Below are 21,515 nucleotides of genomic sequence, written 5' to 3'. Positions count from 1 at the left end.
GGGTAGAAATCGCTTGAGCGGAAGGTAGGGGACTCCCTCACGGAAACCGTGACATGTCAAGAGGAACACTTACTGGTATGTTGGACCTTCTGGTGCCTCTAGGAGAGCACCCAAATGATACAGAACCTTGCGTGTCTTAACTTGGGATTTCTCTGACATTGTCCTCTCCCAGGTATCTGAATATAGTCCATCCTCTAGTTTTGCTGTTGCTTTTATGCTTTTTATGATTTACCAATGCCGTACTGATCCGTGAGTTCTTGAAACCATGTCATTGCATGTTATGTTTGCCTTTACCCTGATAGATGCATCTGCTTATAATTCTTTTTGCTTTGTCCTCAGTTCAGATATTTTGGATGGCAGTAGTAGCCGCAGTGGCTTGTCCTCAGACTCACTGGCTAAAGGCAGCACAACCGCAGAGGCTCCAGTAGCATGCTCCAATTCATGCTCTCCGTTCATCTTGATGGATGATCTCTCACCCAAGTGACTTACCCATTTCTGATTCAGTGTTCTAACTGCTGTTTCCTGCAGAAAACATTCAGGGAGGAACACAGGGAACTTTGATCCATAATGAGGATTAAAGTGTTACTGATCTAAACCATTTTGATGCCGTTCTTTTTTGGCACTTCTCTAAAGTTTGATTTTATGAGTGTAGTAACCTTACTTAGGTCTCTTTTTGCTGATCTCATTTTGAGCTAGTGATGTAATCTCAAATACTCATTTTTGATTGCTTAGAGTACATATATATATATATATTTTTTCTCAGTGCTTCAAAGAGCACGTATTTTAGAGTCTATACATTTAAGGAAAGCACTAATATGTATCTTCAACAATGGTTCTTTTTCCCAGCAGTGTCATGACAGCTAGAGTTGATCAGAAATTCTCTTGCTTGAGAGATTTTTGTTGTTGTTGTTCTCTGTTGACTACATAAGTCTCAAATCTCTTTATCTCACAATATTAGATGAGTTGCTTTTGATATAAATTTTTATTTTTCTGCATCAGCTTAAAGTACATTATTTTGTTTCCCTTTCCTGTTTGAGCCGCTTCCTTGCCATTTCTCACAAAGGGGAAAAAACATGTCGTTGCTTTCATTACTGTGCATATTGCTTCTTTGCTGTTGGAGTGTAGGATGCAAGGATTGATTTTAGTGCTGAGAATGTAAACGGACTTAACAGGATGCCGGGATTAGTCACCACAGCTTCTTATGACTAAGCTACCCCAGTTGATATTGTTCTCCTCAAACCTGTTGCCCTAAGGAATATATAAAATATTGTTAATGTTTCTAGGTGGTGTTATCAAGGAGAAGAAATTCCTGCCTTGACCAGATGTGTGGAGCATCTACAAATGAATGAATAATGTTATTTACACACAAACCACTGTGTAGAAAAGTGTACACGGAGCTTGACAGCTTGTCTTGGGTGGTGTAATGAGGCCTGAGGGGCCTTGGGGTTCAGTGTCATGCTGTAAAGATGTATATCATAAGGTAGGGTAGAAAACGGGCTTTATGTGTCTGATTGCCACATACCGTTTTGATTGCTGCTTCTTTCTGATTACTTTTTCGTCATTGGAGTTGTTTGTTTTGTTGTGTGGTGAGTGGTGTTGTCGACTGTATTTTGGTTATTGTGTTGCCCCCAGAATCAGAGTCCAGTTCTTATACATGCTGCCTTATGGGAAGCGCAGTTTAATATCTATGAGGAAGCTTTTAGGAGCTGCCAAAGTCAATGTCATTGTGCATTCTGCTTTTAAGAAGCTGTTTGAGCTGTCAACAGTGTACATGATAGTAAGTCTGCGGTACCATAAGTTATTTAACATTTAAAAGAGGAAAATCCCGATAGAGCTATTTTAAAAACCTGAGTGTAATCTATTGCCGTGTTATTTATTATTTAAAACTGTGTGCAAAATGTCTGTTGTGATAGATCTCTTTTAATGTTCAGACATCGTGGTTGGATTGTCTGTATTTAACATGCAAATTTGCCTGCTAGGACCATAATATTCCATTTTTAAATGAATGTAAGAAATGAAAACTACTGCATTTGTGTCTTTTGAAGGCAAAGGTCGTTGAATTTTAAAGGAAGATGATGTGCTTTGAGGGTACCCACAGACTAGTAATACTGTAGGGCTTGAAGGGAAACCTATTCTCTCTGAATTATAAGAGAGCATCACTTAGCTTGCAGTAAGTAGTTCTGTTGTAGCATCAGCTGTGTTGTTTATTTTAAATTGTGATAACTGCCGTAATGGCCATTAGTGGCTTTATTTCTCATATTGGCTTTCACCTGTGCAAAGTCCATAATCCTTCAAACCTAACATGAATGTATATACTATGAAGATTGTTCTCTAGTATGTCATTTCAAAGAAAAATTACATCAGTGGTATGCAGTGTATTTACTCTGTTTGTGAAAGAACCATGTTAAAAGTCTCTGCCTATATAATACTGAGAGATGGTTTTCTCCTGTAGGGTATTTATCCACCAGCTCTCTACTGTCTTCTTTGCCTTAAAGGGACACTTTTGGCCATCAGTTTTTGGCTCTAATTTAGGACTCTTAAGACATAACCTTTAGAATGTAATGATATTTAAATTTATTTTTGAAATTCAGTGGTGGGGTAGAATTGGGACAGGAAAATGCAGTTGTTCCTCTGTTATGAGAACTAGGAGGCAAGGTAACTGACTTTACTGTTTAAGCCAAGGTTCATTTTTATTGTTTAAAGTGACTAGAAAATTAAGTTTGTGCAGGGGTTGTTTCGGATTACGTAAAAGATAGAGATGCTAACCTTCAGGTGAGCTTTGTTGACAGTACTCCTTTATTTTTATATAAAGTCTAATATTTGAAAAGTGATCATTATAAAGTAAAATTCTCTCTTCCTATTCTAATATGATATCATATTTCAGGCTTCTATTTGAAAACAAGTATAAGAGATGATATGATAAGAAAATTTACTAGATGCTCTTTTTGCTTGACTGACATATAATCACTGTGTTTCATGATAACTGCTTTTGGAATAATAATAAGTTTTGTGAACTGCTGACCTTGTGTATATCTTAGAATGCAAACTTAATAAAGTGTGTACACATGCATAAAATTCTGTAAAATTTTTAAGCCTATCCATATCCCAGTATTGCATTCTCTGTGTCTAATTGCAGTCAAGTTTTGAATAAAAGGATATGGGGAACACAAAAGAACTAATAGCTGTTTTGAAGTTTGGGTTGTTTCCCAAAACAAAGAGAAACCTCTCCACATAATCTGTCAAATTTTCAAGAGCATTTTGTAGAATTTGACAATTTACAAGGTTCTTGCCAAGGCTACACATATTTCTTACTTGTTTTGGATTTATTGTATCTTGTGTTTTTTTTTTTACATATTCATAAGACTCTAAATTGTTTTTGGAGCAAGGTGGGGGGGGGTGGGTAGACAGGCAAAAAATAAAAGCCTTTCATGCATGACTCAGGCTTTAAACACTCACTCTTCAGTATTTAAAAAATACATGAACTATCTTATTTCACACTTAGAGAAAAGTTGCAAGAATAGCCCAAAGAACTCCCATATATTTTTCACCCAGGTTCCTCAGTTGTTGATATTTAACCACATTAGTTTCACCATCCCTCCCACTCGCTTGTATGTATGTATGTGTCTGTGTATATTTGTATGTGTGTGTCACATTTTTTCTGAACCATCTGAGAATAAGATACAGACATGATACCCCATTACTCTTAAGTGCTTCATTGTAAATTTCCAGAGACAAGGACATTTCTACATGACCACATTGCAGCTATCAAAATCAGGAAATTAACCTTGATACAAAACTATCCCACCTAGTGTACAGACCCCGTTCATATTTTGCCTGTGGTGCCAATAAGGCTCTTTTAGCAAGAGGGGAAAAAGTTTCCTTCCGGCCCAGGATTCCATCCAGGATTATGTGTTACACTTACTCATTATGTGTCTTTAGTCTCCCTCAACCTGGAAATCCCCCAGTCTTTCCTTGTCTTTTGTGATCCTCATAGTTTTGAGAAGTACTAGCCAGTTATTTTGAAAAATGTCCTTCAATTTAGATTTGACTGATATTTCCTCGTTACTAAATTCAGGTTATGCATTTTGGGCAGAAATACCACAGAAGTGGTGTTGTGTTCTCAACATCTCATTGCAGGAGGCACATGGTACCACTTCGTCCTATTACTGGTGACCCTTGATCCTTTGGTTAAGGAGGTGTCTGCTGTGTTTCTCCACTGCATAGTTAGCGTTTTACCTCTGAAATGGGTAAAATATTTTGTGTGGAAGTACTTTGAGACTATAAATATCCTGGTTTTTCATCAAACTTTCCCCCAGTAATTTTAGTATCTTTTGCTCTTTCTTGCCTGCTAGTGTTATGATGACTACCCAATGGTGATTCTCTACTTCCCTTATTCCTTCTACACCTATCAATTGGCATTCTAGTGTAAAGAAGAACTTTCCCTCCTCCACCATTTATTTGATCCTTGTGGACTCGTGGACTCCTATTTTAGTCAGTGGGTTTTTATTCATAACCATGACTTTTTTTTTGATATTCACATCTCAGATATGGACAGTGAGAGTCCCTCCAAGCTGGCTGCTGTGTCCTTTTGGCAAATCTATCATTTTTTGAGCAGTGTTTTACTTTCTGGCATAAGATGTCCCGGATTCATACTTTCCTTGCCCCAAGCCCTGCGATCAGCTGTTTCTCTAAGGAGCCTTGATTCCTTTTAATAGAGAATGGTATTTGGTACAATTACCAAAATATAGGCACTAGGTATAATCACTGCTACTTGAGCATTATGGTTTAAAGTCCCTCTCGGGACTTCCCTGGTGGCCTAGTGGTTAGGATTCTGGGCTTTCACTGCCATGGCCTGGGTTCAATCCCTGTTCGGGGAACAGATCTTGCAAGCTGTGCGGCACAGCCGAAAAAATAATAATATTAATAAATAAAGGCCCTCTCAACACAGAAAATACATGTAAATGTATATTTATATATACACATATGTATATCTGATCATCTATTAAAGACCATGAGTATCTCTGATTCCAGTTCAACACTACCGAGTTCATTCCAGCATCCGTCCTATCCATATTTGTAACTATTCTCGGATAGTGACAAGCCTGTTTCCCTTTATCCTCAATACAATTGCTCATTTCTCCTGTATGTAACCAATTTCTGACCCTGACACATCAATGCCCCCTCGGCCCCTCCAGCCCTGGCTGCCTCCATAGGAGGAAGGGAAAGGGAATAGTATTCTAAATACTCAAGTTTTAAATATCCCTTTCTCAGACGCACCCCAGCCATCCCCAAGCTTCTCTTCCTCCATGTTTACCTGTTCACAGCTCATGGATTTCTTATATTCGTCAATTTAAAAGTATTTATTGAGCCCTGTGCTGGGAACTGTAAATGCAGATGCAGTCAGTACCTTCAAGGTGACCAGCCTAGTGAAATAAACAGAGGTACGCTGACCATTAGAAGCACCAATTCTAGTGTTTTGGGGAGCACAAAGGGAGAGCACCCAGGCTGTGCTTCTGGAGTCCTTCCCAGAACACTGGGAAGCTGAAGCTGAATCGAAGAACAAACCTCAGGTGGAGGGAGAAGTGAGAGGGAAATCGGATACAGGAAGAAGAGACCAAGGCACTCTCACAGTCATACAAGTAATTTGCTAACATGAGAAATGGGGTTGGAGAGAGAAATAGAGGCACCTCTGGTCTTTCAGGATTTGGGAGTCTTTAGCTTATGTAAGTGGGAGCTATGGGTGTAGACGTAAGAAGGGAGATTTATGGAGAAGAGGGTTAAGGACAAAATCCTGACAAGCATCAACATATAAGAGGCAGGTTGAAGGAGAGCTGGGGTGGCAAGAGGGATAGGAGAAAACCTTGGAGAAACCAGCTAACGCTGTCAGCAAAGCTAAGGAGGGAGTCGTGTCCAGGGTCACTTAAGATGAGGATGCAAAACTTCCCATTGGATCCGATCATTAGGAAGTCCCCTAGAGACTTTCATGAGCGTACTTTTGGTGAGGTGGAAGGAACAAAAGTCAGATTGCAATGGCTTGAATAAACAGGGGTTTAGGAAATAGAGACAGTACAGTCTGTGCCCAAATCTTCTAACTTCATCTTTCCCTTCTTTCCCTGTCCGTGCTCAATTACGATACGAAATTGTTCCCATGTTCTCCCCTGTATCCTCAGTGCTGTATCTACAACATAGTAGTCACTCAATAAAATTTTGTTGAACAATAACCCTCCTCCCCCCACTCTAACCCACAGAGGGAGCTGAAAGATAATCACTCCAACCTGTAGAGGGAGCTGAAAGAAAGTCACGGGGGAGGGTTAACCTATAGAAGGAGCTGGAAGAAACTCCCAGAGCAGTGTTAACCACGCACTCTGACCTCTAGGAGGAGCACCAAGCTTCTTGCGTTCCAGGCATTCCTGAGGGAAACTTGCATGAGGAATCTTCATCAAGGAGTACTCCGTCTAGGTAATAGTTATTCATATGTACCTAATATGTACCTTCTGTTTGTGGCATGTGATACCAATTTTCCATTTATGAAAGTGATGGGAAGTGTTCTGTTAAAATAAACTTAGAAAATAATATTTTTAAAGATGTATTTTAAAGATAAATGTTTCAAAGAAAAAGTGAGTTCACTAAAAGAAACATCTTCAGTAAACAGGAGTCTGAGTAATAGCTAGCTAGGTATAGCCAAAATCTTCAAAGTAAAATATAAATCAGAACTTTGATCCAGGAGTGGATTGGATTGGGTCACAATGATGTGTGGAATTGTTGGTATGAAGAGGTTAAAAGCTGTTGAATCTGTGTGAAATGCTCTTTGGGGTGCCTCTTTGGACCCTCTTTCTGGGATTCTGATTCTGCTAGCTCTTCTCCTATAAAGTGTGGTAAGAGAAGTCTGGCATCTCTCCTTTAGCTTCTGAGGAGAAGACACTCCCCCTCACCTTGCAGATCAAAGGGGAACTTGGTTGGGGCTCAGGGAGAAGAGGCCTAAAAAGCACTTGAGGCCTGATTTCCTAGGTCCTGGTTTGCTTGGAACTGAAGGGTTTTCTGGGGACTTTCAGTGCTAACACAAGGAAAATCCTGGGCAAACTGGGACTAGTCAGTCACCCTAAATGGTTTCTTGCCTTCCCTAGGTGTGGTTTTTCTTCAATTTGTTTCCTTAACCATCTCTTCGGACTAAAGTAGTGGTGAGAGCTCCAAAGCTACGGTCAGAATGTAGCCCTCAGAGAAAGAAGCTTGTCGTCTGGGTCACTGAGGCCTGCCTGGTTTGGGCAAAAGGAAGTTTTAGTCTAATCCCTTCGGTGACTACACTGAAGTCTGAGGTGAAAGACCGAGCTAGTCAAGTGTTTCTTTGTCTGAATCTATTCTTCAGACATTTATCTCCCTCCAGGACCTATGGGGTTGGATTGGGAGGACGGGGGACTGGCTGTTGTAGGTAGTGGTCACGAATTTTAGGATTTAAAACCCTGATGTTGTATATTTCCTCCTCTAAGACAAAACTAACATTTCATAGCAGTGTTTAAAATTATTTTCTTTTTAAAAAGTGTTTTTCTTCATTATTTTTCTTCATTTTAAAATTATAAATTGTGAAGGGAAAAATTCATTATAAAGTTTAAACCTTATAGAAGTATGCAAAGTAAATAAATGCCTCCCCCCGTAGCCTTTTCATCCATAGTTTGATTTGTATGCCTAATTACCTTTTTCTCTATATATGTGAACATATTTATAACAGACACACATGCATATTTTCACACTTTTTATTGAAGTATAACATACATACAAAGAAGTGTACAGCTTGATGAATTATTACAAACTGGATGATCTGTGGAATGTTCTGTGTGATCTGGATGATGGTTACATGGGTTTATTCAGCTTGTGGTCATTCACAGGGGGCGAACGGCTAGAAGTGGGCATTGGGGGCGCCTCAAGTGTTCTGGAGTGTTCTGTGTGACCTGGGTGATGGTTACATGGGTTTATTCAGTTTGTAGTAACTTACAGGGTGGGAAAGGCTGGATGCAGGCATTAGGGAATGCTTCCGGATTTCTGGAATATTCTATGTCAGCCTGGGTGATGATTTATGGGTTCATTTTTAGCAATTGTATAGTATTCCCATGTATGAACATTCCATAATTTATTTAACTAATCCTTAACTGATGGTCATTTAGGTTCCTTATACTTTATTAGTATACACAAGTAAGATCTTTGTTTCTGTAAGTATTTCTGCAGGAGAGAATCTTAGAAGTGATAAATAGTTGAGTCAAAGGGTATGTGCATTTTATTTTATTATGCTCCTTTTGAAAAGGTAATACAAGTTCAGCATAAAAATTCAAAGAATAAAAAGGGCATAGAGGGAAAAGTCAGTCTTCCTTCTACCCTGGATTCCCAGTCCCATAAGGTCCTTCCCCAGAAGCAACCAGTGTTATCAGCTTCTGGTGGGTTCTTCTGGAGATAGTCTATGTATTGCATATGTATTTGCATATTTTATCGGCATTTCTTTTGTTTAACATCTTTATTGGAGTATAATTGCTTTACAATGGTGTGTTAGTTTCTGCTTTATAACAAAGTAAATCAGCTATACGTATACATATGTCCCCATATCCCCTCCTTCTTGCGTCTCCCTCCCACCCTCCCTATCCGACCCCTCTATGTGGTCACAAAGCACCGAACTGCTCTCCCTGTGCTATGCGGCTGCTTCCCACTAGCTATCTATTTTACATTTGGTAGTGTAGATATGTCCATGCCACTCTCTCACTTCATCCCAGCTTACCCTTCCCACTCCCCGCGTCCTCAAGTCCATTCTCTACATCTGTGTCTTTATTCCTGTCCTGCCCCTGGGTTCTTCAGAACCATTTTATTTTTTTAGATTCCATATATATGTGTGTTAGCATATGGTATTTCTGTTTCTCTTTCTGACTTACTTCACTCTGTATGACAGACTCTAGGTGCATCCACCTCACTACAAATAACTTAATTTCGTTTCTTTTTATGGCTGAGTAATATTCCATTGTATCTTCTTTATCCATTCTTCTGTCGATGGACACTTAGGTTGCTTCCATGTCCTGGCTATTGTAAATAGAGTTGCAATGAACATTGTGGTACATGACTCTTTTTGAATTATGGTTTTCTCAGGGTATATGCCCAGTAGTGGGATTGCTGGGTCCTATGGTAGTTCTGTTTTTAACTTTTAAGGAACCTCCATACTGTTCTCCGTAGTGGCTGTATCAATTTACATTCCCACCAACAGTGCAAGAGGGTTCCCTTTCCTCCACACCCTCTCCAGCATTTATTATTTCTAGATTTTTTTGATGATGGCCATTCTGACTGGTGTGAGGTGATACCTCGTTGTAGTTTTGATTTGCATTTCTCTGATGATTAGTGATGTTGAGCATCCTTTCATATGCCTCTTGGCCATCTGTATATCTTCTTTGGAGAAATGTCTATTTAGGTCTTCTGCCCATTTTTGGATTGGGTTGTTTGTTTTTTTGATATTGAGCTGCATGAGTTGCTTGTATGTTTTGGAGATTAATCCTTTGTCAGTTGCTTCATTTGCAAATATTTTCTCCCATTCTGAGGGTTGTCTTTTCGTCTTGTTTACGGTTTCCTTTGCTGTGCAAAAGCTTTTAAGTTTCATTAGGCCCCATTTGTTTATTTTTGTTTTTATTTCCATTTCTCTAGGAGGTGGGTCAGAAAGGATCTTGCTGTGATTTATGTCATAGAGCGTTCTGCCTATGTTTTCCTTGAAGAGTTTTATAGTGTCTGACCTTACGTTATAGGCATTTCTTAAAGCCACACCTCCACCCCACCAAGATTGTACCAATTTATACTCTCATCAGTAGGGTATGAGAGTTCCCATTACCACTAGAGATGATTCAAGGGTCCTGGAAAGACATGAGTAAAAGAAACAGATTTCATTCATTCACTCATTCACTCATTGGAAATACATTCATGTGTTTAAAATTCTACAGGTACAATAGGGCAGAAAATGAAGTGTCTCCCTCCTGTCTTCATCCCCCAGCCACCATAGCTCCTCTTCCCCACAGCAATTGTGGTTTTATGTTCCTGTGTATCCTTACAGAGAACGTTTGCATATATGTAAACAAATTCATCAATATATTCTTTTTTCCCAAATTTCACACAGATGGTAGCATATTTATATAAGCTATTACTGTGTAATCTCCCTCTCCTTCCCCCTGAAACCTTAGTGACTTAAAACTAAACAGTTCATTTTTTCTCATGAGTCTGTGGTTGAGCTGGGTGGTCCTGATCTAAAAGAGATTATTGGGACAATTTGGGAAATCTGAATATGGACTGTGAATTAAGTAATATTATTTTATCAATTTTTTTCAATTGAGGATTCAAAATTTAGGCTCAAAGGTCATGCAAATTCATTTAGTTTTCATGTTTCTTTAGTTTTCTTTAATGTAGAACAGTCCCCTCACTTTCTTTCATCTTTCATGAAATACTCATTTTGAAGAGTCTGGGCCAGTTGTCTTGTATGAGGTCCTGTTGTTCGGATTTGTTGGATTGTTTCCTCATGATTAGATTCAATTAAACATTAGATTAGTTAAATCTTTTTGGCAAGAATACCACATAGGTGATTCCCATTGCATCATATCAGGAGGTACATGATGTCAGTTGTTCCACTGGTGATGCCAAGTTCAGTCACTTAGTCAAGGTAGTGTTCTCCAGATTTCTCCACTGTAAAGGTACTTTTCCCCCTTTGTAGTTAATATTAAATTAGTATTTTAAAAGTATTAAATGTGACCATGTAAATGTCCTGTTCCCCAACAACTTTCACCCAATAGTTTTAGCATCCATTAGTGATGCCTCCCTGGGTCAGTTTTTAAGATGGTGGCTGCAAAATATTTTACTAATTCTGTCATTCCTTCCACATTTATTAGGTAGCATTCTTCTGTAAAGAAAGCTGCCCCCCTTTTTGCATACCAACGTGTTATAACCTGTTACCTTTATTATATTATACTGGTGCGTGAACAGACAGATCATTGGAGCAAAGCGGAAAGTCCAGACATAGACCAAGTGTAAAATTTAACATATAGTAAAGGTGGTATACCCAGATCACTGGGGCAAAAATGGACTTTTTTTTTTTTTTTTTTTTGCGGTACGCGGGCCTCTCACTGTAGCGGCCTCTCCCGTTGCGGAGCACAGGCTCTGGATGCACAGGCTCAGCGGCCATGGCTCATGGGACCAGCCGCTCCGCGGCATGTAGGATCTTCCTGGACCGGGGCACGAACCCGTGTCCCCTGCATCGGCAGGCGGAGTCTCAACCCCTGCGCCACCAGGGAAGCCCTGGACTTTTTAATAAATGCTGTTGGGATAATGGATTGCTGTAAAAATAGATAATTTGGTTCCATACCTCACACTGTGCACTGGAATAAACTCCAAGTGGATCTAAATGTTAAAAAATGAAACTATGTAAGTAATATAAGAAAACATGGATGAAATCCTTTATAACCTGGGTATAGGGAAAGCCTTTCGAAGTATGACTCCAAATCCAGATACAATGAAAAAGATGGATAATTTCAACTACATAAAAGTAAAGGCTACATAAAAATAGAAACCTGTTGCGTGGCAAAAGACCCCCAACAAAAACAAACAAACAGACAGACAAAAACACCACATAAGCACAGTCGAAAGAAACACAACAAAACTGGGAGAAATACTTATCTAAATGGCTAATATCCCAAATACATATATAAAGAACTCAAATTTCAGAGCGGGGGGTAGGCTAAAACTCACAAGAGGAAAATGGGCAAAAATATGAAAACACAGTTCACAGAAGAAATGATCCTTAAATATATGAAAAGCTACTCAACTTCACACACAGTATGAAAGATGCAAATATGTTTTTTCAAAATATGCAGTCAACTTGACTATCTGGGTCACTTGGGGAGGAGGGCGAATGGTTGAATGAATGATGAACTACTCGGTCCTTATACTTACCAATGGGGCCTGCCACTTAACAGTCGAACGAATGAATGAATGAATGAAGTGGAGGCAACCCCTATGTTTTCTTTAGTTCCCTCTCCCCCCTTCTGCTTCAGTTCTTGCCCAGTTTCCATATCAAAATCCCTCTCCTAATTTTTCTCCCTAATTTCCATCTTGTGTCCATTTGTTAACTAAAGTAAAACTTCAAGTATGGCCAATAAGCATAAATTTTAAAAAGTTGCAAGTTTTAAAGGGAACTTAAATGTTAATATCTAAAGTGCTTGAAAAGGTCCGCCTTTCTTATCTTTCTATAATTATTCTCTCATGTACCAAAACAGGAAAACTGAAAAATAATTTATTGTTGAAATCATTCCAGCATTTGTTTGACCTTATTACTAAAACTACTTCTTAGAATTTCGTTGCAAACCTTCAGTACTTTAGCTTTACTTTTGTGAATTAACTTGGGACTCTAACTACCATGACTTTGTTTCCTCAAGAAAACGCTTTGCAGGCACCAAAAAATAAATATACCAATAAACGTTTGAAATGTAGCACACTTGTAAGCTGAGGGCCTGCAGGTTTATGAGTGCCTATCGATTGAATTTGTTAATAAACCCTTAAGCAGTTGTCTTTTTTCTCCCTACCACCAGAAACCCTAGGTGTATTTTTCTATTACACTTAATTTTTAACATGTAGAATAAGGCTTTCTTCAAATGTTGATTTTTTACCTCAGAAATTTAATGAGTCACTTGATTTCACAAGCCCAGAAAAACAGGCTTTCCCCCAGACAGTCATTGTAAAAGGAGCCTCTTGGTAATAGATCCTGTTTTCTCTAATACAGTAATTATAGATTGATCCAATAAACGTTACTTTGAAATTTCACTCAGTTGAAAGGCACTATAGAAAAATCACGTATGTTAGACTCTACAAATCTGCTTTCTCCTTATCTTTGTGTGTCTTTAGGAGTTTTGATGGCCTATATAAATAAGCATGCTGCTTAGTAGCAGTTTACCACAGAAAAACATTTTGCAGGATTTTTTTTAAAGGCTTTGATGAATGTGAATACAAATTGACCTGGGACAACTAGGGGTTTGAGGTTAAAATTGAGGTAGCGGTCGCACTAGAGAGGCTATTAGAAGATACAGTAGGGGCTTCCCTGGTGGCGCAGTGGTTGAGAATCTGCCTGCTAATGCAGGGGGCATGGGTTCGAGCCCTGGTCTGGGAGGATCCCACATGCCATGGAGCAACTAGGCCCGTGAGCCACAACTACTGAGCCTGCGCGTCTGGAGCCTGTGCTATGCAACAAAAGAGGCCACAATAGTGAGAGGCCCGCACACCGCGATGAAGAGTGGTCCCTGCTTGCCACAACTAGACAAAGCCCTTGCACAGAAACAAAGACCCAACACAGCAAAAATAAATAAATTAATTAAAAAAAAAAGATACAGTAGTATCCAGAGGTGTGTGGAAAATGAATTATCAACAAAGTTGTACTGGAGATATGCCATATCTATCATTTATTCCTTTGGTTAGAGAATTTTTTTGGTAACAGAATATTTTTTGACGATTGTGTGACAATTGTTATTTTTCTTCATTCACTGACGTATGGGAAGAAGAAAATTTAGATTAATATTAATTTCTGCAATAGGAACCATATTTTAGGAGAAGAATAAACATGAACATTAAAAATCCCATAGACATTGTCATGTTAGTACAAACACTAACATGCATCAATTTTGGAAGAATGTGTGTAAACTATTTTCAAATGATTTTTTGTTTGGGTGTTTGTTGCTTTGTTTTTTATAGTGTGTCCTCCTGATTCAACTCGTTTGGCATGTTTTTCCTTAGTACACTATTTTTCAATTGCCATAATGTATCCTTTGTGTTTTTCTTTACCTCATTAACTTTACTTATCCTTTAAAAATCTTCCTCTTCACTCATATATATAACATATTTAGTGCTTATTAGCTAGGACATATGAAAATCCTTTTTTAAATGAGACCATCGCTTTTTGTACCTTATTTTCCCTAGATTTTCTTTCAAACGCATATTTAAAAAACAATTTATTGTCTTGACTATTTATCCGTATCTTTAAAAAAAAATGCCTTCATCTTACAGCTCCCTTTATATATTTATGTTACATATAATTGTAACCTTTGCCTGTTGAGGATATTATGCATGATTTTATTTTTAATAACTCATTAAAATGCTGATATTGACAATTAAAAAAATAAAATCGAGGTAGCAGCCTTTCAATAACTAATTGTAAAAGGACTATACACTCATTGGAGAATATCTGAAAAGTAATGGAAAATTGAAGGCAAAGTTTAAAGTGAAAATTAAAATCACCATAATTACACCAGGTGGAAATAACTATATGTTTGTGGGTTTTTTTCTAGATAATGGAGTTCATACTCTATATACAATATTTTAGTCTATGAAAGCACTTAAAGATAGAGAGTATTTTTTAAAGAAATAGTCATCCAGGGTATTTAGGTTTTATGGGTTCGCACACTGCTGTGGTGAATGGTTTGAGAATCTGCGTCTAGAAATCAATTCATAGAAGTCCTGTTTTGATTACCTGCAGATGTCAGTGTGGATCTGAGTGTGGTTCAACAGTTTGTTCCAGGATGTGGGGAGACAGTTTAAGTCCAGTTGTGAACCAGTTGCTTATTGAACAAACACTAGTTTAGTTTGGATGAGAAATGTGAGCTGCAAGGGCCTTAACTCGATGAAATTTCTTTTGACACAATCTTAATAAGCGTGGTATATTCTCTAGTTACAGATGTTCACAGAAGATTACACCCTCTTGTTCTTGCTTCTGATTGCTTGACCAGACTTTCTGAAATTTTTCATAGTGCTAGAGAAGCGGAGTTGATGTTCTTGGGCTTATTCAATTTGACTTCAACCCAGATGGCAAGTCTGGGGGTTATATTACAAGCTGTGTTGGTTTACTTTCTACTGATATCTCATATTTAAACACAAAGTTTAAAACCCATACTTCCTTCTCTCAAAGAGCATTGTCTTTGCCATTCCTTCCAACTTTTCCTTTCTTTTCTACATGATTCCACTCTCATCCAACTTCATAACATACAAAGTCAGAGTGTTTATTAGGCTAGGAAATTGTCAGAGAGACTAGCAGGGGCTCATCATGGCAAAACCCTGTTCTCTCCCGAGCCACAACAAATCACCATCTGTTTCATAAGCTAGCAAGCTTCCTCTCAGCTATAATTTGCTATATATATTGGTACATAAATTGTTGGTAGCTTCTGTTTACCTAGCAACAGAATCTGTTTGGCAGAAGGCTGTGGGAAAGGAGGCTTTTCTTTCTTTCTTTTTTTTTTAAGGCAGTTTCTTCATCTACAAATTTTCTTCAAGTGCAAGAGAGGCAGATGTAGCCCAAACAGTCTGCCTTTTATAACATTTTAACCCAAATTGCCTAGTAAATGCTGACTTTGGAGATTATTTTTGCTACTTTGATTACCTCGGATATAACTGAATGCCCTCTTAAAAAATGTTTTTTCTTTTACAAGCAAACTTTGTACAAATCACTTTGAAAAACTGCCTTGACCTTGTAGCTGTCAAAGATCACTGAGTTTGGGGACTGCCCACATCTGTCCAGCGTAAATTTCTCCTGTTTCCCAGTGTTTTGGATTCACTTGTGGGTTTTGGATAGTGAATTTACATTTCAAGAGCACTGGTCAGGAGACAGAGAATCATTGTATGGCATCCCTTATATGTGGAATCTAAAAAAAAAGTCAAACTCATAGAAACAGAGAATGGTGGTTGTGAGGGGCTGGGGGTGGAGGAAATGGCGAGATGTTGGTCAAAGGGGACAAACTTCCAGTTAAAAGATGAGTAAGTTCTGAGGATCTAATGTACCGCATGGTGACTATAGTTAATGATACTGTGTTGTGGACTTAAAATTTGCCAAGAGAGTAGATGGTAAGCATTCTCACACAAAAAAAGGAATTACGGGGCTTCCCTGGTGGTGCAGTGGTTGAGAGTCCGCCTGCTGATGCAGGGGACACGGGTTCATGCTCCGGTCCGGGAAGATCCCACATGCCGCGGAGCGGCTGGGCCCGTGAGCCATGGCCCTGAGCCTGCACGTCCGGAGCCTGTGCTCCGCAACAGGAGAGGCCACAACAGTGAGAGGCCCGCGTACCGCAAAAAAAAAAAAAAAAAAAAAAGAATTACGTTTATTGTTCCTTAACTTGATTGTGGTAATCATTTCCCTGCGTATACATATATCAAATCATCATGCTGTACACTTTAAATATATTACAATTTTATTTGTCAACTATATTTCAATAAAGCTGGGGGGGAAAGAGCATTGGTCAGGACCTGGTGGTCTTTAAATTAAGTGTAACCAAATCAGGCACTATGCAATGTGTTGTCTGCATTACTTTAACTTTCCTTTGGCTGAATAAGCTATATATTTCTACCTGTCCACTTTCTTAGCTTTCTAATCAGCAGAGCAATGTGTCTGCTGAAAGAAAAAAAAAAGCCAAAGGGAAAAAAAAGTTCTGATGTTCTCTTCATGTTAGTTATAGACATCGGATGCTGTTAAAGGCAAGAGCGTATTTTTATGCATTCATTTTGAGAAGGGAAGAAGGTGTTGTCCTGTCAACTTCCTTCACAAAACACCAGGCTGTAATTTGCTGTGGGCTTACTGCAGGCTAGTGCCTTGGTGCAAGTGACTGGTTTTCCATTTTGATCTACAACTGTTGTGGAGTTTGCTATGAAAAGGCAAGGCGGAGGTTACTAACCCACTCCTCCCTCCAAAAGAAAAGAAGAAAAGAAAGAGGAAGGAGTCAAAAGGAAAAAGAACTTCTATATTATCCTGAGGTTTTGACACTGGTTATAAGAAAAGACTATGGCAGAATTATTATATAGACAAAGTCCTTTTGGCCAGAGCGTTCCCATGTCTTCCTTTTGTAGTCTTTGTTTCTGCCCCCTTCCATCCCTGACTCTTCACTTGCCCACAGGGTTTCAAGGGACATGGAAATTAATTGGGATAGGAGATAGCTTTCTCTGCCTTCATTGATAATACCAACACTTATTCTTGGCACTCTCCTGTAATGCCAGGCAGGTAGGTGAGGAATTAGCATCTCGAGCCATGAGATTGAGACCCGTTTTCATAGAGCAGATAGTGGAAGGCAAATAAGGGAAGATGAGTTCATCAGAGAAGGGCTGGCAGAAGAAAAGCAGAGGACTGGACTTTCAGGACAGGGGGGAGCGAATGATCAAGGAGGGAAGCTCGTTGTCTCATCTACGCAACATTTCTTCAGCAATGGGATGTGCCAGGGACAAGAGGTGTGAGAGACAGGTTAGAGAGGAGAAATTTTAGAGGGTGATGACTAGGAAAAAATGGTGGAGGATGCCCCAAATGTCTTTGGTGGCTTCTTAGCAGGTACAGAAGTCAGATTGCAGAGGACCAAGAAAGGAATGCAAGCATGAAGGCAAGTATCTATTCTAAAAGTTTGGCAGCATTTAGATACTGGTAGCAACAAGGGTATGACGGTCACTTGTAGGGTAGTTGTTACTGTTGTTGATGATGAGATTGAATAGCCCACGGGATAGGTAAGAAATCAGAGGACCCTACTGAGCACTGCTATCCAGTAGGATTTTCCACAATGATGGAAATGTTCCGTATCTGCACTGTCCCTTCAGGTAATCCCGTGTGGCTGTTGAGCGCTTGAAATGCGGCTAGTGTGATTGTGGAACTGAATGTTTAATTTTATTTGATTCTAATTCATTTACATTTAAATAGCCATATGTGGCTAGTGGCTACCATACAGGACAGTGCAAGTCTGGAGGGAGAGGATAAGTGTGGGAGTAGAAAAGTATGAAAGGGTGAATTCTACAGCAGAGACGGAGGGGATAACTTAGAGAGTACTCAGAAAAAAAAATCATCTGACGTGAGAGATATTCTCACATCTCCATAGCTTCAATTTTTTTCAGCAAACTTTGTCAAGCTCATCTACTAAGAATGGGGGTGTTGGAATAAATAGGACTTGGGAACCTGAAGATAAAGACTGGAATATTCACGGTATAAGGTATATAAGGAACAATTGGGCAGTGGTGAGAACCAAGCTGTAGTTGACAGTATGAATTAGTGGTGGGCCAAGTCTAAGGGGCTCAATATGGTGAAATTTGTACTGGGCCAAGTGTGTGCAATTCCATACAAGGTTCATTTCGGAATAAGAAACTAGCTAAAAGGATCTGGAAAAGATTATTATGCGGTTTAAGTTTAGGAAGTTATGTTTAAGTGTATCTCAGCAGCTCTATTGCTCTACCTGAAACGTTTCCTGGTAAATTTCATTGTTTTTTTTTTTTTCCTGGTGAGTTTAAGCGTTGATAGTATAAAATATATTTGAAAGAATTTCACTAGACAGGTTGGGCTCCTTCTGCCTGGGTGGTATTTGGTTAGGGTGATCTGCCAGATTCCTTTGCTTGTTGTCCTTGTGAAAGAGTTTGGGGGTAGCTCACCCATCGCTGGTGTAGGGGTGAAGGCGGAGGGAGGCTTCTTTATATCTATAAAAATTATAGCACTGTGCAAATCCATGGCTATTTAACTAACACCCTTTCCAGATGTCCTTGGGGGGCAGGAGCAGGAGATGCTTATTGCAACATATATCCTATTTTGGAAGCTAGCGTTCTTCTGTATGTTAACAGCATCAAAAGAATTATGAACCAAAAAGTTTTTTTTAAGTCCAGGCATAGACCAGTATAGACAGCAGTTTAAAACCTTGATTTTTAAATGGAAATCACCAAGCATAAATTTTTAACTTCAGAAAAAAGTGTGCACTTTGGCTAACTAGTCAATCCTGTGGCTATTTCCATGTAAGTCTTTGATTCTTCTTTTCATTGCACCTTAACCTTCTTGGGAAAGGCTAGTTTATGTCAAAAGCCAATGACGAATAACCCTGGTCAGAACTCTTCCTCTAACCCTAAGATTTAAAATGAGCACAGTGTGTCTCATTTAATACATTCCAATGGCCAGAAAGGGGCAACGTGACTTCTCCATTCTATAGAATTCCAGCCAAGACTTTAAAGAGAATAAAATACATATAGAATCCTCAACTTGCCAATATCAGACCTAGGTCATTAACTTGCCGGTTGTTTTATCCTTCGAGAAAGGGGATCTGCTGTAAGATATCAAGACATTCCCCCATATAACCCCTGATACCAGAGTATTTCAGCCTGCCCAAGTAACCCCAGTAGCTCCAAGCAAATGAAGTTTCCAAAGATGAGGACAAAATCATGGAAAGTAGAACCTGGCACGCCTCTAAGGTATAAGGAGTAACTCAGAAATTTTAGAATTTCAATTCGTTCATTCAGGCATTTGTTAAGTATCTTCCAAGAACCCGTAACACTGGTGGTGACGTGGGGAGAGGATGGAGATTCAAGGCAGTATGAGGTCTGGCCCGAAAAGATCTTGTACTCTAACTGACGTATCAGATCTGAAGCTTCTAAAGCAATTTGAGAATGGTTAGGTGCTAAATTACTTAGTAAGGGCCAGAAGGGTGAGTAGAACCTATCCTCTTAAATATAAAAGAGATATGTGATAGCATGGAAAGAACCCCGGACTAGCGTGTTTAAGGCCAGTTTTGTCATGATTGACTGCATCATCTTGGCCTGAAACTAACTCCTTAGTTGGTCTTCCTATAAAATGAAGATGATGCTACTTGCTAAGCTGGCTTCTGCAAAGGGCTTCTTGGAATATCAAACGAGAGGGATAGTGGAGGTGAGAGTCTTGCCTGGGTTGGGGGGCCATGCTGGGTAATTCCTAAAGTCCTTTCCCACTCGTAAGATTCTAGGATTTTGTGGTAGTAGATGCAAAAGTGCTTTAAAAACTGTAAAGCGGTATAAAATGTGACATTTGTGTCATCCTCATCATTATAAATGCTCCTTGTGGGCTCCCGGTGGCTGACGTTCTCCCTCCCGCTGCCGATGGGCCCACTGCACAGCACACTTCCTGACTTCCAGGCCAGGGTTCTCTTTATGACCCCTTAACGTCTCTTAAAAATTAATAAACTGACTGACCAGCAGAGAGTTTCCCAAGGAGGTCCCTACTATTTCCTCACTCCCACAGACATTTATTTTCTCTTCCCTGGCAGAGTGCAAACTTCACTACAGGCCACTGAACAAAATAATGTCTTCTTTTAAAATCATTAAGCTGAGTGACCAGGCAACTCGAAATATAGGAGGGCGTTTCCCGGGGAGGTCAGGTCACCACCATCTCCACATCCTTAAGCATATATCTTCCTTTCCCCATCAGAATGCAAGCTGCCGTATAAACCACTGGGCAGACGTTCCTCGGGCCTCCGGATAGGCCAAATTTAGCCACAGGAAGCAAGCAACTGAACAGGGCACTCTTGGTGCAGGTTGGCAATGGGTTAATGAGAGGTTTCATTTAACTCTAGGTGGTCAGTGGTGTTCCACCCCACCTCTCCCAGAGTCTGTCATTGTCCTGAATGAAAAGGCCCAAGGGCAATGCTTAGAAATGAGTTTAAGCTGTTATACATCAACTAAGGACAAAGTCCCCTGTGCTTCTGTCCTTACAGCCTTGCTCTATACCATTCCTTCTGACCTAGCATATACTACCTTGGATTGTTTATAATTTTTCCAAAGCATATGGCATGTATCCCTTACTAAAATCCTTGTAGCCCGTTTAAGATTGAGCACAATGTTCTGTACATAATATTCACTTGATTTGAAAAACAAATTCCTAGTAATGTAGAAAATACAATCTTTCTCAGTACTTACAGTCCAAAAGAAATTATACTGATACTAATCCAAGAAACTTGGAAGTCTGTTTGCTTCCACCCTTTCACCTCAAATAATGCAGATTGGTTTAACAGCCCACCACGTCTCATTAATGTGAATGTCTGGTTACCTCTGGCAGTCGGTGCTGGGATCTGGGAGTGGAGTTTGGGCATTAGTTAGCTTTGCCAATGACTGTGATATATCATCTATAATATATGATACGTGATATAGCAAGCAGAGCCAAACAAGTCACTCCGAGAGTGAGTTATTGGCTTTCTGGACAGAAAAGGTATTGGGTCAAGTCCAAAAACAGCACTGAATTTTCCTACTCTGTGAGCAGCAAGAAAAATGAGGGCCAAGGTGACCACAATCCTATCTAGCCTCCACATCTGCATTTACCGAGATGTTTTTAAAGTCCTTGATGTTAACTCCAGAGAAGCAGTAAAAACGGACCCAAACCAGAGAGATGTAAAGGGTGCCTTCCTGTCTCTTGGGACAATTAGGCAGCCAGCCAGCCTGGCCAGCTGAGGGAGAACAAGGAGGGCAACCTGCCCAGGGAGACCAAGCAGAGGTCAGGCAAAGAACCGAAACCGTTCTGCAAGAGGGGTGAGAGTTTTGAAAAATTAAAAACAGGTCAAGGAGGAAGCCAGGGGTGGGAACTGGACCCTGAGGCACAGGCCTGTGGTTGTCCACCGTCCAGAACTGGATGTCACCCTGAGCTCTGCAAGTTCACCCTCGCCTGTGTCAGTGTCTGGAGTCCTCAATCGCAGCTTGAATGAATCTTGGTTTCTCAGGTTGATTCATTTTAA

The 21,515-nt window shown here is 39.7% G+C and overlaps 1 protein-coding gene across 9 annotated transcripts in view; it reads left to right on the top strand.

The window, feature by feature from the left end:
- The window catches only part of PABIR2 (PABIR family member 2), an 80,972-nt gene that overhangs the window by 20,979 nt on the left and 38,478 nt on the right, over positions 1 to 21,515 (top strand). For 7 of the 9 annotated variants that reach the window (XM_079910218.1, XM_079910221.1, XM_079910217.1 and 4 more), the window contains exon 10: positions 340 to 3,097. The exons of 1 other annotated variant lie outside the window; for it this stretch is intronic. In XM_079910218.1, coding sequence (XP_079766344.1) covers positions 340 to 484 — 145 coding nt within the window. In that variant the 3' untranslated portion in view covers positions 485 to 3,097. Of the gene's footprint in view, positions 1 to 339; positions 3,098 to 6,248; positions 6,307 to 21,515 lie in introns of those variants that run through there. One more of the 9 variants, XM_079910220.1, reaches the window with a different exon arrangement.

This window comes from Stenella coeruleoalba (assembly GCF_951394435.1).
Source record: "Stenella coeruleoalba genome assembly, chromosome: X".
NCBI lineage: Eukaryota > Metazoa > Chordata > Mammalia > Artiodactyla > Delphinidae > Stenella > Stenella coeruleoalba.
The sequence above is the reverse complement of the archived record's forward strand: the minus strand, read 5'-3'. Positions and strand labels throughout refer to the sequence as shown.